The sequence below is a fragment of the Zea mays genome, chromosome 1 (assembly GCF_902167145.1).
Source record: "Zea mays cultivar B73 chromosome 1, Zm-B73-REFERENCE-NAM-5.0, whole genome shotgun sequence".
NCBI lineage: Eukaryota > Viridiplantae > Streptophyta > Magnoliopsida > Poales > Poaceae > Zea > Zea mays.
The window spans coordinates 280,506,604-280,524,568 of NC_050096.1; the positions used below are offsets into that span (position 1 = coordinate 280,506,604).

The following is a 17,965-nucleotide window of genomic DNA, read 5'->3' on the forward strand; positions in this document are numbered from 1 at the left end:
AAAAACGCTAGACCTTTTGGTAGAAGTCGACATATAGAATGGTAAAAAGTTAACAGCACGAATGCCCGAAAGCTCAAAAATGCGCACTTGTTCAGCGGAGAAAACATGGTGCGTGCAAGCGCCACAGCTCAACTGTTCAGTTGTCTTCATTTCCTCGTCAGCGATAGCAAGGTAGAAACGATCCCTGACGGCCTTGCCAGCAGAATAGTAGTGTAAAGGCCGGAGAGAGCGTATGTACAAACTTCCTCCACTTGTTGGCACCATGTTTACAGATCTCAATGTGAGATCAGGAGTTCAGGACTGCAGTGCTGGTTATTTTGCCACAAACTTCAGTTTGGCGTTCGACTGCTTCAGCTTCACTGTGAGGTACCTATGCCGAGCAAATATCACCGCCACTGCCGTTCGCCGGATCAGCCTGCTGCTGTTCAGACATCAGCACCGCAGCTTCTTGGAGAGCTGCGTGTAACTCGTTGTGCATATTTGACTTCTCCAAGGTAAAACTAGCGCCGTTCATACATGGACTAGATCGTTTCCTTGTCTTCTCTTCAAGTATTTCTTTAACTGCCTGCACCCAGTCGAAAACTTGAACTAAGAAAAAAGATCATTGATTCCATAGGAACAAAACATTAAAAGCACACCAGATAACAAGCCAACGATGTTGAGGTATACCCCTAACAAAATGAAATTCTATATGCAAGTACAATGCTCAACTGTCGAGCAGCAAAGGATATGAAACTATTTATTCTGACAAAAAATCAAGATTTTTACCCCTGGAAACTGGATCAAAAATGAAAAACTGTTAACCTCGGAAACTGGTAACAGATTCTAAGGCTACTACATTGGCCGCCCTAAAATGATCTTGAGGGGGGTCCTGAATGTGGCAAAAAAAATTGTGAGTATGCCAATTAATAACTGTATCAGCGGTTCTCAGAAAAAAGAGGGATGGCAATATCGTGGATGTTAGAATATGTTCTTCGAACCAACCTAGTCACAAAGCAACCATCTACATAGATTGAATGAGAAGTGATAGGTCAAGATATTATGCTGATGCTAGCCACAAAACATATTTTGCAGGCACACACCGTAAGTAGAAGGATCATACTAGAGTGGAAACTTCACCAGAGACACATATACTCATTGTTCTCATTTTTAGCCTTTAGGGTTTATTAACTGGTTGATTTCTAACTAATACCCCATAGTTCCACCCAAGGCTCTTTTTTTTTTTGCCCACCAGCCTGCCCTTTTATGGCTGCTAAATTTCCTTCAGTCTCAAAGACACCCTAATAAATGGTTGCCAGATGGTTGAGCCCTTGATAATATCGTCGGAAGTCAACATTTTGAAAAGATCACATCTATTCAGGGCCTGTTTGGATACAAGAGCTAATCATTGGCTAGCTAAAAATTAACTTAAATTAGCTCTAGTGCATTCAAACAAGAGGGCTAATAGGTGGGCTAATTGTTTAGACACATTTTCAACTAGTTGTTGGCCAAATTAAGATGACATATCATGTGCGATCACATATTGGGTGCGAACGTGCAATCAAATCATCCAGAATCTAGATCAATGATGTATATTGTTTTTTATATCCACCCTCCTATATTTAGCAAATATATAGGGCATGAAGAAAATAGATAAAGGGTGATGTGGGGGTATAGAAATACAAAAAACGACAAACATAGTTGGATCTAGATCGAACGCTCTGGATGGTTTCATTGTACGTTTACACCAAATGAGTGATGTTTACACCAAATGAGTGTGATTGCATAGGAGTATAGTACATGTTCTCACCACTAGCTAGCTAACCTTGGCTAATTTGAGATAATTTTTAGTCCAACTAGTACAAATATGTCCTCAAATTCCCAACAGCAGAATACTACTCCAGCATAGGTCAATCATTTGGAAATTGCCTGCACTGCAGTCCGTTAGAGCTATGATTTTGCCTCTGATAAGTGACACATTTAAAAAAAATGTCCAAGGACTTAATTGATCAACATGAACAGAATGATTCTCCCCCAATCCGAGTGTACAAGGAGCTGAACAAGTCAAATGGTGCAAACCTGCAACATCTTGGGATGGAAGGTGGGCACGCCGACCTGCGATACAGCAGCGGCGCCAAAGAAGTTCCCCAGCAGCGCGGCGTCCGTCGCCGACAACCCCCACAGCAATCCGGCTGCAAAGCCCGCGAGAAAACTGTCTCCGGCGCCAGTAGGGTCCACCTGTACGGCGGGGAACGGCGCAACGTGCGCCTCCCCACCGTCCCAGTACAGCCGGCAGCCGTCCCTCCCCTCCGTGACGATCACACAGCACTGCCGCCTCGTCGTTTCCACCCCAACGTATGGCGCCTCCTCCGACGACGCCTTAACGAACGCCACTCGGGGCAGAAGCCGCGCGTACGGGGTATCGCCAAGCGCCACGTGACCGACGGCGCCGTCACCGTCGAACGCCCGGATCAGCGCCTGCGCGTCCACGAGCACCGTGCGGCAGAGCCTGATCATCTGCTCGAGCGTCTCCGGTAGCACCTCCCCGGCGACGCCGACAGCGAGGCCGTAGGCGAAGCGGCGGTCGGGAAGGTCGGCGGGGTAGATCGGGTCGCAGGCGCGCACGCGCCGGAGCTCCCGGTCGGGGGCGTGCGCCGAGGCGGCGGTCTCCGAGAACTGGGCGTGGAAGGAGGTGGTTGGGGACGAGCAGAGCAGAGGCGGATGCCGCGCGGACGCCGGCGCGCGGGCGTAGATGAAGTCGTGACCCACCTTGGCCACAACGACAAAGGGGGATGTCTCGTTGAGCGCGGCGCCCTGGGGCGAAGCGGCGTCGAGCACGTTGGACACGAAGGCCGCAGCCCCGCCGAGCGTCTCCCCCACTATGCGCCCGCCCCGGATTAGCACATCGTGGCAGTAGCTCCCCACCACCAGTCCCTCAAGCCCGGGCCCTCCCTTCGTCGTAATTAGCAGCTGCTGATTCTCCCTTTCCTCATGAGCGTCGTCGGGCTCTGCCGCGAGTGGCATCGCTGCGGCGGCGGGGGGAGGCGCCACAGTTCGGGGGCGGAGAGGGAAGCGTGGGGGTCTCGGGGCGGCGAGAGAGAAGAGGTGCGCAACGGCATCGTAGACGAGGGGGAGATGCGGTGAAGTGGGGAATAAAAGCGCGGGGGCGGGGTGGGCGCCGGGGCGGCGACAAGCGGCTTTACAGATGCCGCTGACGCGGGGCGTGCGGCAGGACACGTGGTAGCGGCGCACGTCTGAGCTGCTGCGGCGACGTACGTTTGAGGTGCTGCCGCTGCGGCGACGTTGGCAGCTTAGCGCGTTGGAATTTGGAATTGTCAGATCCCAGGTCGTCGCCTTGTCGTCCTGGAGGCTGGCTGGAGAGGTACCTCTGCCTCGTCATCACGAATCATGATGATCGCGCTTGAACACAGGCCCAATAATGTCACTAGACTACCATGTTAGAAAGAATTTAGCGGCTAAAATTAGCTAGAGGTATCAGAATAATCCAATAGTTTAGCTACTATCTATTTTTTAGCTAAATGAATTTAAACACATCTAGCTAATAGTTTAGCTATGGTTTTATAGCGCATGAGCGGGTAGGGGAGGGGAGGGGCGATTGCCGACGAGTGGGACGCCGGCGAGGAAGGCCCTGGCAGAGTCAGGTCGGGGATATTTGAGCCATCGAGGAGGGGGTCGCTGTTGCGCCACCGGAGCCGGAGGGGAGGGGCGCGTAGATTCGTTGCCGCAGGGGGTGGCAGATGCCCGCGCCATGGAGAGGCAGACGACGACAAGGGAGCTGGGGGCCTAGCTGCTGGGGGAGCACAGTCATGGCTCGCCACCGAGCGGGGAGAAGCATCGCGCCGCTGCCGGTGACGGGCGCGGCGGATGGGGGCGTCGGCGGCGGGCGCGGCAGATGGGGGGCCCCAGTGATGGGCGTGCCGGATGGGGGCGCAGCACGGCCGCGTCGAGGCAGAGCGCCGAGGCCGGGTCAAACCGGGGGAAGAGAGGCGGCGACATGGGCGCCGAGGAGGGGAGGGAGGAGGTGGTGGCCGGAGCAGGAGCAGCCGGCGGCGGAAAATCTGGCGCGGGCGGCCCTGGCAGCAGGGGCGGCGCGGGCGGGATGCGCACCAGGGAGGGGGTTCGGCGTGGGCGCCGGCGGCGCCATCCGACATCGAGCAATAGCAGCCGGCGGCCGGAGCAGTAGCAGAGTCGAGGAGGCGCGGGCGCCGGAGAAGGGGGAGAAGCGGGCCTACTGGTCGGGGCGCGCTTGAGCCCGAGCTCGCCGGCTGGGGGAGGAGGAAGACGCTGGCCGAAGAAGGGGATGGAGGCGGCCGGAGGGGGCCCGTGCCTGCCGGTTGGGGGTGGCGGCGGCCAGAGACTGGCGACCGGCTGGGGAGAAGGGTCGCCCCGGGAGGGATGGGTGAGCCTCCCGGGGCGGCGGCGCGGAAGCCGGTGGCGGCTGGACTTTGGCAGGGAGGATGTGGCGGCTGTGGGGTGGGAGGAAGCCCTAACCCTTTGATACCATGTAGAATAGTGAAGTGCTTGATATATTGCATAAAGTGGGGGTACATATATAGAGAGACTCAACCCTAACCCTAATGGGTCGGCATCCCAACAGTGGTGTCGGGCCACACACACTCACACACACACAGTCTAACACTTTTTTCCTTTTCCCTTTTCTTCCTCATCTATGATGTTGTTCTGTTGTTTCTCTGATTGATAAGGCGTCACCTTGCTCGCCTTAGTAAGCGTCTAGGCGTCACCTAGACGTCCAGGTGGTGGTCCAATGCCTTGCCTCACCTTACCGCCTTAAGAACCATGGCCATTACAATAGGAGCACACGCAGTCCACCCCCCCCCCAAACTCTAGCCATTAGACCCATTACAGACATTGAGACTGGACAGAAACTCTGATAGCACCGTGGATAGGAGCCCCTTGGCGAAGATATCAGCATGTTGGAATAGGAAACCCTAACCCTAATTAGGGTAGGCGTAGAATATTTATATCAATAATATATGGGCTCGGCCAAAGCCCATTACAGTAGGAGCACACACAAAGTCGAACAAAAATTGGTCTTGTTTCTTTGATTTGACTGTTTGGGAGTGCTGGATGCATGGCATGGGGCGGGGGAGTAGCCCCCCTATTGTACCTCCCTGCCTACTAATTGTGGGGACATTTTATTTTCTTTTTCTTTACCTGCTTCCAGCCATTCTACTTATTTTTTTCTCGAACACGCAAAAGAACTGCGCGTCATTATATTAAGAGGAAAGAAAGGTCCCAAGTGGACCCAAAAAACAAAGTGCCCGAAAAGGCAACAAGCGAGATGAGGGGACAAAAAAGGAAAAAAGAAAATAAAAAAAAGAGAAGAAGAAGAATAAAAGAAACTAGAAACAAGAGGGAAAGGGGGCAACAACCCCACACCATCTAAATTAAGGCCACACGTGTCTAATATCTTTTGCTCCTGCCATTCCCCAAAGCTTAACATCCTCATGAATCTCTTTTGCTCACTGTTAGAGTATTATGGGTCGTATGTGTGCTGGCCCATTAGGGTTCTATATTTTGTACATGTTACTGTAGCTAGGGATTCTGAAAGAGAATTAGGCTTACACCTATTTTCCTAATTGATTTTGGTGGTTGAATTGCCCAACACAAATAATTGGACTAACTAGTTTGCTCTAGTCTATAAGTTATGCAGGTGCCAAAGGTTCACATTTAGCCAATAAAAAGACCAAGAAATGGGTTCAACCAAAAGAGCAAGGGACAACCGAAGACTGCCCTGGTCTGGCGCACCGGACTGTCCGGTGTGCCACCGGACAGTGTCCGGTGCACCAGGGGACTCCAAGCCAAACTTCGCACCTTCGGGAATTTTCAGAGGCGCTTTGCTATAATTCACCGGACATGTCCGGTGCACATCGGACAGTGTCCGGTGCCCCAGGAGAGAGCGACTCTGAACTCGCCAGCTTCGGATTTCCACTCCGCTATAATTCACCGGACATGTCCGGTGCACACCGAACTATCCGGTGAGCCAGCGGAGCAACGGCTACTTCGCGCCAACGGTCGATTGCAACACATTAAATGCGCGCCAGCGCGCGCAGAGGAGCAGAGCACGCGCGGGTGGCACACCGGACAGTCTACAGGACTTGTCCGGTGCACCACCGGACAGCCAGGCGGGCCCACACGTCAGAGCTCCAACGGTCGGAACCCAATGGCCTGGTGACGTGGCTGGCGCACCGGACAGTGTCCCATGGCACACCGGACTGTCTGGTGCGTCATGCGACAGCAGCCTCCACCAAACGGCTAGTTTGGTGGTTGGGGTTATAAATACCCCCAACCACCCCACATTCAAGTCATCCAAGTTTTCCACCTTCTAACTACTTACAAGAGCTCTAGCATTCAATTCTAGACACAATCAAGTGATCAAATCCTCTACCAATTCAGCACAAAGCCTTAGTGACTAGTGAGAGAGATTTGTTGTGTTCTTTTGAGCTCTTGCGCTTGGATTGCTTATTTTCTTTCTCAATCTTTCTTGAGATCAAACTCACTTGTAATTGAGGCAAGAGACACCAATTGTGTGGTGGTCCTTGCGGGAACTTTGTGTTCCAATTGTTTGAGAAGAAGAAGCTCACTCGGTCCGAGGGACCGTTTGAGAGAGGGAAAGGGTTGAAAGAGACCCGGTCTTTGTGACCACCTCAACGGGGAGTAGGTTTGCAAGAACCGAACCTCGGTAAAACAAATCCGCGTGTCACACTCTTTATTCGCTTGCGTTTTGTTTTGCATCCTCTCTCTCGGACTCGATTATATTTCTAACGCTAACCCGGCTTGTAGTTGTGATTAACTTTATAAATTTCAGTTTCGCCCTATTCACCCCCCCTCTAGGCGACTTTCAATTGGTATCTGAGCCCGGTGCTTCATTAGAGCCTAACCGCTCGAAGTGATGTCGGGAGATCACGCCAAGAAGGAGATGGAGACCGGCGACAAGCACATCGGCGACAAGCCCACTACAAGCCATGGGAAGGCTTCATCGGAAGAATCCCGCAAAAAGGGGAAGGGGAAGGAGAAGAAAGTCTCTTCCCACAAGTCGCATCGGAGTGGCGACAAGAAAAAGAAGATGAGGAAAGTGGTCTACTACGAGACCGATACTTCATCACCTTCCACCTCCAGCTCCGACGCGCCCTTCGTAACTTCTAAGCGCCATGAGCACAAGAAGTTTAGTAAGATCCCCTTATGCTATCCTCACATTCCTAAACATACGCCTTTACTTTCTGTCCCATTAGGCAAACCACCAACCTTTGATGGTGAAGATTATGCAAGGTGGAGTGATTTAATGCGATTTCATCTAACCTCACTCCACAAAAGTATATGGGATGTTGTTGAGTTTGGTGTACAGGTACCATCCGTAAGGGATGAAGATTATGATGAGGACGAGGTGGCCCAAATTGAGCACTTCAACTCCCAAGCCACAACAATACTCCTCGCCTCTTTAAGTAGAGAAGAGTACAACAAGGTGCAAGGATTAAAGAGTGCCAAGGAAATTTGGGACGTGCTCAAAACCGCGCACGAGGGAGATGAGCTAACCAAGATCACCAAGCGGGAGACGATCGAGGGAGAGCTCGGTCACTTCTGGCTTCGCAAAGGGGAAGAGCCACAAGACATGTACAACCGGCTCAAAACCTTGGTGAACCAAGTGCGCAACCTCGGGAGCAAAAAGTGGGATGACCACGAAATGGTTAAGGTTATTCTTAGATCACTTATTTTCCTTAACCCTACTCAAGTTCAATTAATTCGTGGTAATCCTAGATATACACTAATGACTCCCGAGGAAGTAATCGGGAATTTTGTGAGCTTTGAATATATGATCAAGGGCTCAAAGAAAATCAATGAGCCAGATGATCTCTCCACATCCGAAGCACAACCGGTCGCATTTAAGGCGACAGAGGAGAAGGAGGAGTCTACACCAAGTAGACAACCAATCGATGCCTCAAAGCTCGACAACGAGGAAATGGCGCTCGTCATCAAGAGCTTCCGCCAAATCCTCAAGCAAAGGAGGGGGGAAAGATTACAAGCCCCGCTCCAAGAAGGTTTGCTACAAGTGTGGTAAGCCCGGTCACTTTATAGCAAAATGTCCTATTTCTAGTGACAGTGACAGGGGCGACGACAAGAAGGGGAGAAGAAAGGAGAAGAAGAAATACTACAAGAAGAAGGGTGGCGACGCCCACGTATGCCGCGAGTGGGACTCGGATGAGAGCTCCTCTGATTCCTCCTCCGACGAGGACGTCGCCAACATCACCATCAACAAGGGCCTTCTCTTCCCCAACGTCGGCCACAAGTGCCTCATGGCAAAGGACGGCAAAAAGAAGAAGGTTAAATCCAAATCCTCCACTAGATATGAGTCCTCTAGCGATGATAATGCTAGTGATGAGGAAGATAATTTGCATACTCTTTTTGCCAACCTAAACATGCAACAAAAGGAAAAATTAAATGAATTGATTAGTGCTATCCATGAAAAGGATGATCTCTTGGACTCCCAAGAGGACTTCCTTATTAAAGAAAACAAGAAGCATGTTAAGGTTAAAAATGCTTATGCTCTAGAAGTAGAAAAGTGCGAAAAATTATCTAGTGAGCTAAGCACTTGCCATGAGACTATTGACAACCTTAGAAATGAAAATGCTAATTTGTTAGCTAAGGTTGATTCAAATGTTTGTAATGTTTCAATTCCCAATCCTAGAAATGATGATGATGATTTGCTTGCTAAGATTGAAGAATTGAACATTTCTCTTGCTAGCCTTAGAAATGAAAATGAAAAATTGCTTGCTAAGGCTAAAGATTTTGATGTTTGCAATGCTACCATTTCCGACCTTAGAAGTAAAAATGATATATTGCATGCTAAGGTTGTAGAATTAAAATCTTGCAAACCATCTACATCTACCATTGAGCACACTTCTATTTGTACTAGATGTAGAGATGTTGATGTTGATGCTATTCATGATCACATGGCCTTAATTAAACAACAAAATGATCATATAGCAAAATTAGATGCTAAAATTGCCGAGCATGAACTTGAAAATGGAAAATTTAAATTTGCTCGTAGTATGCTTTATAGTGGGAGACGCCCTGGCATCAAGGATGGCATTGGCTTCCAAAAGGGGGACAATGTCAACCTTAATGCCCCTCCTAAGAAATTATCTAACTTTGTTAAGGGCAAGGCTCCCATGCCTCAAGATAACGAGGGTTACATTTTGTACCCTGCCGGTTATCCTGAGAGCAAGATTAGGAGAATTCATTCTAGGAAGTCTCACTCTGGCCCTAATCATGCTTTTATGTATAAGGGTGAGACATCTAGTTCTAGGCAACCAACCCGTGCTAAGTTGCCTAAGAAGAAAACTCCTAGTACATCAAATGACCATAGCATTTCATTTAAAACTTTTGATGCATCATATGTTTTAACTAACAAATCCGGCAAGGTAGTTGCCAAGTATGTCGGGGGCAAGCACAAGGGGTCAAAGACTTGTGTTTGGGTACCCAAAGTTATTGTGTCTAATGCAAAGGACCCAAAACCATTTGGGTACCTAAAGTCAAGAACTAAAATTGTTTTGTAGGTTTATTCATCCGGGGGCTCAAGTTGGATCATCGATAGCGGGTGCACAAACCACATGACTGGGGAGAAGAAGATGGTCTCCTCCTACAAGAAAAACCAAGATCCCCAACGAGCTATCACATTCGGGGATGGTAACCAAGGTTTGGTCAAAGGATTGGGTAAAATTGCTATATCTCCTGACCATTCTATTTCCAATGTTTTTCTTGTAGATTCATTAGATTACAATTTGCTTTCCGTTTCTCAATTATGCAAAATGGGCTACAACTGTCTTTTTACTGATGTAGGTGTCACTGTCTTTAGAAGAAGTGATGATTCAATAGCATTTAAGGGTGTGTTAGAGGGTCAGCTTACTTAGTAGATTTTGATAGAGCTGAACTCGACACATGCTTAATTGCTAAGACTAACATGGGTTGGCTCTGGCATCGCCGACTAGCCCATGTTGGGATGAAGAATCTTCATAAGCTTCTAAAGGGAGAGCAGATTTTAGGATTAACAAATGTTCATTTTGAGAAAGACAGGATTTGTAGCGCATGCCAAGCAGGGAAGCAAGTTGGTGCCCATCATCCACATAAGAACATCATGACGACTGACAGGCCACTGGAGCTCCTACACATGGATCTATTCGACCCGATAGCTTATATAAGCATCGGCGGGAGTAAATATTGTCTAGTTATTGTGGATGATTATTCTCGCTTCACTTGGGTGTTCTTTTTGCAGGAAAAATCTCATACACAAGAGATCTTAAAAGGATTCTTGAGACGGGCCCAAAATGAGTTCGGCTTAAGGATCAAGAAAATTAGAAGCGACAACAGGACGGAGTTTAAAAACTCACAAATTGAAGGCTTCCTTGAGGAGGAGGGCATCAAGCATGAGTTATCTTCTCCCTACACGCCACAACAAAATGATGTAGTGGAAAGGAAGAATAGAACTCTATTGGACATGGCAAGAACCATGCTTGATGAGTACAAGACCTCGAATCAGTTTTGGGCCGAGGCGGTCAACACCGCCTGCTACGCCATCAACCGGTTATATCTACACTGAATCCTCAAGAAGACATCATACGAACTCCTAACCGGTAAAAAGCCCAATATTTCATATTTTAGAGTCTTTGGTAGCAAATGTTTTATACTTGTTAAAAGAGGTAGAAAATCTAAATTTGCTCCTAAGACTGTAGAAGGCTTTTTACTAGGATATGATTCAAACACAAGGGCATATAGAGTCTTTAACAAGTCCTCTGGACAAGTTGAAGTTTCTTGTGACGTTGTGTTTGATGAGACTAACGGCTCTCAAGTAGAGCAAGTTGATCTTGATGAGTTAGGTGATGAAGAGGCTCCATGCATCGCGCTAAGGAACATGTCCATTGGGGATGTGTGTCCTAAGGAATCCGAAGAGCTTCCAAATGCACAAGATCAACCATCCTCCTCCACGCAAGCATCTCCACCAACTCAAAATGAGGATGAAGCTCAAGTTGATGAAATACAAGATCAAGCAAATGAGCCACCTCAAGATGACGGCAATGATCAAGGGGGAGATGCAAATGATCAAGACAAGGAGGATGAGGAACAAAGGCCGCCACACCCAAGAGTCCACCAAGCAATCCAACGAGATCACCCCGTCGACACCATCCTTGGCGACATTCATAAGGGGGTAACTTCTAGATCTCGTGTTGCACATTTTTGTGAGCATTACTCTTTTGTTTCCTCTATTGAGCCACACAAGGTAGAGGAAGCACTACAAGATTTGGATTGGGTGGTGGCGATGCAAGAGGAGCTCAACAACTTCACTAGGAACGAGGTATGGCATTTGGTTCCACGTCCTAATCAAAATGTTGTAGGAACCAAGTGGGTCTTCCGCAACAAGCAAGATGAGCATGGTGTGGTGACAAGGAACAAAGCCCGGCTTGTGGCCAAAGGATACTCCCAAGTCGAAGGTTTGGATTTCGGTGAAACATATGCACCCGTAGCTAGGCTTGAGTCAATTCGTATATTATTGGCCTATGCTACTTACCATGGCTTCAAGCTCTATCAAATGGACGTGAAGAGTGCCTTCCTCAATGGACCAATCAAAGAAGAGGTCTATGTTGAGTAACCTCCCGGCTTTGAAGATAGTGAGTACCCTAACCGTGTTTATAAACTCTCTAAGGCGCTTTATGGGCTCAAGCAAGCCCCAAGAGCATGGTATGAATGCCTAAGAGATTTCCTTATCACTAATGGCTTCAAAGTCGGAAAGGTCGATCCTACTTTATTCACTAAAACTCTTGAAAATGACTTGTTTGTATGCCAAATTTATGTTGATGATATTATATTTGGGTCTACTAACGAGTCTACATGTGAAGAATTTAGTAGGATTATGACACAAAAATTCGAGATGTCAATGATGGGGGAGTTGAAGTACTTCTTAGGATTTCAAGTGAAGCAACTCCAAGAAGGCACCTTCCTAAGCCAAACGAAATATACTCAAGATATTCTAAGCAAGTTTGGGATGAAGGATGCCAAACCCATCAAGACACCCATGGGAACCAATGGGCATCTCGACCTCGACACGGAAGGTAAGTCCGTGGATCAAAAGGTATACTGGTCGATGATTGGCTCTTTACTCTATTTATGTGCATCTCGACCGGATATTATGCTTTCCGTATGCATGTGTGCAAGATTCTAAGTCGACCCTAAGGAAGCTCACCTTACGACCGTAAAACGAATCTTGAGATATTTAGCTTATACTCCTAAGTTTGGGCTTTGGTATCCTAGGGGATCCACATTTGATTTAATTGGTTATTCCGATGCCGATTGGGCGGGTGTAAAATTAATAGAAAGAGCACATCGGGGACTTGCCAGTTCTTGGGAAGATCCTTGGTGTCTTGGGCTTCAAAGAAGCAAAATTCTGTAGCTCTTTCTACCGCCGAAGCCGAGTATATTGCCGTAGGCCATTGTTGCGCGCAACTACTTTGGATGAGGCAAACCCCTAGGGACTACGGTTACAAATTAACCAAAGTTCCTCTTCTATGTGATAATGAGAGTGCAATCCACATGGCGGATAATCCCGTTGAGCATAGCCGCACTAAACACATAGCCATTCGGTATCACTTTCTAAGGGATCACTAACAAAAGGGAGATATCGAGATTGCATACATTAACACTAAAGATCAATTAGCCGATATCTTTACCAAGCCACTCGATGAACAAACTTTTAACAAACTTAGGCATGAGCTAAATCTTCTTGATTCTAGGAATTTCTTTTGATGTCTTGCATACATAGCTCATAACTATACCTTTGATCATATCTCTTTCATGTGATATGACTAATGTGTTTTCAAGTGAATTTCAAAACAAGTCATAGGTGTATTGAAAGGGAATTGGAGTCTTCGGCGAAGACAAAGGCTTCCACTCCGCTCCATAACTCATCCTTTGTCGTCGCTCCGAGCCATTTCTCCAACGTTGGTATAATCTTCACTCGTATTTTATTTGCCAAAGGGGAGAAAGTAATAACAAGGACTTATATTTCACTCAAGTATCCGTTTTTGGCGATTCATGCTAAAGGGGGAGAAAGTATTAGCCCAAAGCAAAAGAACTGCACCACCACCTAATTTTAAAAGAGTTTTTCAATTGGTATGATTTTTCAAATTGGTATCTCTTTGTGTTCAAAAGGGGGAGAGAGTAATATTTTCAAAATCAGTATCTTAAAACCCTCTTGAACACTAAGATGAGGAATTTATCAAGGGGGAGTTTTGTTTAGTCAAAGGAAAAGCATTTGAAACAAGGGGAGAAGATTTCAAATATCAAAAATGCTTCTCAAACTTTTATTCATTTATCTTTGACTATTTGCAAAAAGAACTTTGAAAAGGATTTACAAAAGAATTTGCAAAAACAAAACAAGTGGTGCAAGCGTGGTCCAAAATGTCAAAAATTAAAGAAACAATCCATGCATATCTTATAAGTATTTATATTGGCTCAATTCCAAGTAACCTCTGCACTTACATTATGCAAACCAGTTCAATTATGCACTTCTATATTTGCTTTGGTTTGTGTTGGCATCAATCACCAAAAAGGGGGAGATTGAAAGGGAATTAGGCTTACACCTATTTTCCTAATTGATTTTGGTGGTTGAATTGCCCAACACAAATAATTGGACTAACTAGTTTGCTCTAGTCTATAAGTTATGCAAGTGCCAAAGGTTCACATTTAGCCAATAAAAAGACCAAGAAATGGGTTCAACCAAAAGAGCAAGGGACAACCGAAGACTGGTCTGGCGCACCGGACTGTCCGGTGCACCAGGGGACTCCAAGCCAAACTTCGCACCTTCGGGAATTTTCAGAGGCGCTTCGCTATAATTCACCGGACATGTCCGGTGCACACCGGACAGTGTCCGGTGCCCCAGGAGAGAGCGACTCTGAACTCGCCAGCTTCGGATTTCCACTCCGCTATAATTCACCGGACATGTCTGGTGCACACCGGACTGTCCGGTGAGCCAGCGGAGCAACGGCTACTTCGCACCAACGGTCGACTGCAACGCATTAAATGCGCGCCAGCGCGCGCGGAGGAGCAGAGCACGCGCGGGTGGCACACCGGACAGTCTACAGGACTTGTCCGGTGCACCACCGGACAGCCAGGCGGGCCCACACGTCAGAGCTCCAACGGTCGAAACCCAACGGCCTGGTGACGTGGCAGGCGCACCGGACAGTGTCCGGTGGCACACCGGACTGTCCGGTGCGCCATGCGACAGCAGCCTCCACCAAACGGCTAGTTTGGTGGTTGGGGTTATAAATACCCCCAACCACCCCACATTCAAGTCATCCAAGTTTTCCACCTTCCAACTACTTACAAGAGCTCTAGCATTCAATTCTAGACACACTCAAGTGATCAAATCCTCTCCCAATTCCGCACAAAGCCTTAGTGACTAGTGAGAGAGATTTGTTGTGTTCTTTTGAGCTCTTGCGCTTGGATTGCTTCTTTTCTTTCTCAATCTTTCTTGAGATCAAACTCACTTGTAATTGAGGCAAGAGACACCAATTGTGTGGTGGTCCTTGCGGGAACTTTGTGTTCCAATTGTTTGAGAAGAAGAAGCTCACTCGGTCCGAGGGGCCGTTTGAGAGAGGGAAAGGGTTGAAAGAGACCCGGTCTTTGTGACCACCTCAACGGGGAGTAGGTTTGCAAGAACCGAACCTCGGTAAAACAAATCCGCGTGTCACACTCTTTATTCGCTTGCGTTTTGTTTTGCATCCTCTCTCTCGGACTCGATTATATTTCTAACGCTAACCCAGCTTGTAGTTGTGATTAACTTTATAAATTTCAGTTTCGCCCTATTCACCCCCCCTCTAGGCGACTTTCAGATTCCATTCTCTCTGTATTGCAACATGGTACCAGAGCCTTGACTGTTCCCAGCCACCGCCGCCACCCCTCCCTTCCCCTAGTCTACGTCGCCCCATGGCTGGACGACCCCCTCTCCCCTCCTCCGGCGAGCTCTTCCCTCCTCTCCCTCCTCTCCCTCTCTCCTATAGGGCTACGTTGGTCGCGCCTCCTCCTCCCGCGCGCGGCGCGACTCCGAGGATGGTCCCCATGGCCGGGCATCCCGTGTCGCCGCCTCCCTTCACCGAATCCGGTGGGCCCGTGTCGGCCGTGCCACCACCCGCGGTGCTGGCCCTCATGGCCGAGAGCCCCACGTCGCTGCCACCCTCCGGCGCCTCCGGCCCCGCTGGCACCCCTCTCGCGCCGCTGCTGGGTCCGGCCGACTCCGACTTTGCCGCTGTCTGCCCCACGTCGATCTCCCTTCCTCATGCGTCCCAGACCACCGTGCTCGGCCACGACGACGCCCTGCTATTGCCCCTAGTTTTCCCCGATGGCGCCATTGGCACGACCATCTACAGCCAGTCGTCCGCTACCACCTCTACACTGTGTGCTCCTTCCCCTTCGGATGACGCTTCAGCCATCCTCGCTGCCACCCATGCTGCCGTTGCGGTGGCTCGCCAGCGGACCCAGGACACCGCCCGTGCCCTTAAGAAGGAACAGGCGGTTGTCGACACCATCGAGCGCCAGTACGCCGAGACCTACCGTCACCTCGCTAGCAAGGGCATGTCGGATGGTTCTCCCATGTCCGCTCGTCACAGCGCCGACACTTTCGAGCCCGCGCCCGTCCCAGCCTCGACCCTTCGCGCCTCTCTTCATGCCCAGGCGGCGGCCCTCACCAGCATCTGGGCAACTTTCACCGACATTCTCGCGCCGGACTCCACTCAGTATCCTCGGTGGCGCGACCAGGTCCTGCAGACCATCCGCCGCTACACCGTCGTCGACCACGTCCTCACCGCGGTCGCTGCACCGATGGAGGATTGGCTCCTGATGGACGAAGTGGTGCTCTCTTGGATCCATGACACCCTCACGGCCGAGCTTCAGGACATCGTTTGAGTGCCGGACGATACTGCTCACCGTATCTGGGGTGTCGTTGAGGCTCAGTTCCTCGGCAACCACCAGACTCAGATTCTGTACCTAGAGACCGCCTTCCGCTAGCTTGTTCAGGGTGATCTCTCTGTGGAAGAGTACTGCCGCCAGATGAAGATGATGGCGGACACTCTCCTCACCCTCGGGGCCCCCATGACCGATGAGAGCCTCGTGCTCAACCTCCTCTGTGGTCTGAGTCCTCGCTTCGATCACGTGGCGCCCATCGTCACCCACATGAAGATGTTTCCCACCTTTGCGGAGGCCAAGAACAATCTGCTTCTCGTGGAGCTTTGCCTCTCCGCCGCTGCAACCACCGCTCCCGCCATGGCCCTCTACAGCGTACCTCGGGCTGCCCCCTCCGACTCTGTGGGGGTTCCCGCTCACCGCACTCCGACCCTGCTGCCCTCTAGAGCTCCGCGACAGACTGCTGGCTTTAGGGGGTCTCGCAACCGCGGTCGCGGTCGCAAGGGCGGACGAATTGGCGGTGGCCCGTCGGGAGGCTGTGGTGGCTCATCGGGTGGCTCTCAGTGGCTATCCTTCTACAACCCGTGGACTGGCACCATTCACATGTGGCCCGGGTCGTCCACGGGAGCCTCGGCCCCTCACCCCACCACCTCTCAGCAGGTTTTCTTTGTCGCTGCACCCCGGCTCCTCCATAGCCTCAGCAAGGTCTTCTATCACTCCCGGGGTCTCCGACCCAGCCCATGTGGGGGCCCTGGATTAACGGATGGGATGCGCAGTCCCTCGCCAACTCCTTCTCCACGATGATGATGGCCCCGCCCATCTCAGTCTCTGATTGGGTGGCGGATTCTGGCGCCTCCTACCACACCACCGCAGACGCAGGTATTCTATCTTCCACCTCCCCCGCCCACCCCTCTCTTCCCTCTTCCATCATTGTCGGAAACGGGTTCGCCCTTCCCGTCACCTCAATAGGTGACACGGTCCTTCCCGGTACTTTTCGCTTAACCAACGTCCGTGTTGCCCCCCACATCATTCAAAATCTTCTTTCTGTACGTCAGTTCACTACTGACAACTCTTGTTCCATGGAGTTTGACCCGTTTGGTCTTTCTGTGAAGGATCTTGCCACTAGGACCCTTCTCGCTCGGTGTGACAGCCCCGGGCCCCTCTACACGCTTCGCCTGCCTGCTCCCACTACTTCGACCTCCGCCCCACATGTTCTTGCAACAGCCGCCTCTTCTGCGACTTGGCATCATCGTCTTGGCCACCCCGGGCGTGATGTGATGTCCAAGCTTTCCAGTAGTACTTCTGTTTCTGGTTGTAGGGGATCTTTAGAGCACCTCTGTCATGCTTGTCAGTTAGGTCGCCGTGTTAGGCTCCCATTCCCCACCTCCTCTAGAGCAGCAGACATTTTTGATCTGATACACTGTGATGTATGGACATCCCCTGTAATCAGCATTTCTGGCTATAAGTATTATTTACTCATTCTCAATGACTTCTCGCATTATTTGTGGACTTTTCCTTTACGTCAGAAGTCGGACACTTCCCACCCTATCTCACTTCTTCGCCTGGGTCTCTACTCAGTTCGGTCGCACCATCCGGAGCATCCAGTGTGACAACGGGCGCGAGTTCTATAACAATGCGTCCTGTGACTTCTTCCTCTCTCGCGGCATCCACCTCCGCATGTCATGCCCCTACACGGCTACACGTCTCCTCAAAACGGCAGGGCTGAACGTATGATTCGCACAACGAACGATGTCGTGCGCTCTCTACTCTTTCAAGCTTCCCTTCCTGCTCACTACTAGGCTGAGGCCCTCACCACTGCCACCTACCTCCTCAATCGTCTTCCCACCAAGGCGGTTGCCCACCCCACTCCTTACTTCACACTTTTCGACATACACCCCTCCTATAACCATCTTCGTGTTTTCGGGTGCGCTTGCTACCCTAATCTCGCCTCCACAGCTCCTCATAAGCTAGCCCCCCATTCCACTCGCTGTGTCTTCCT

At 49.9% G+C, this 17,965-nt stretch overlaps 1 protein-coding gene across 1 annotated transcript; it reads right to left on the reverse strand.

The window, feature by feature from the left end:
- Window positions 1-14: 14 nt before the first annotated feature.
- LOC606457 (myo-inositol kinase) lies at window positions 15-3,075 on the reverse strand. The gene is made up of 2 exons (NM_001112320.1): window positions 2,059-3,075; window positions 15-565 (listed from the first exon to the last, which is right to left on the reverse strand). Exons 1-2 carry the CDS (start codon window positions 3,001-3,003, stop codon window positions 371-373), a joined length of 1,140 nt encoding a protein of 379 aa, NP_001105790.1. The 5' UTR covers window positions 3,004-3,075; the 3' UTR covers window positions 15-370.
- Between the last annotated feature and the right edge of the window lie 14,890 nt (window positions 3,076-17,965).

What these genes read in the sequence shown, in the direction of transcription:
- LOC606457 (NM_001112320.1), bottom strand. Translation starts at nt 3,003, where the DNA reads ATGCCACTCGCGGCAGAGCCCGACGACGCTCATGAGGAAAGGGAGAAT. An exon ending in TCCATCCCAAGATGTTGCAG is followed by an intron (nt 566 to 2,058) that starts GTTTGCACCATT and finishes GACTGGGTGCAG; the next exon opens with GCAGTTAAAGAAATACTTGA.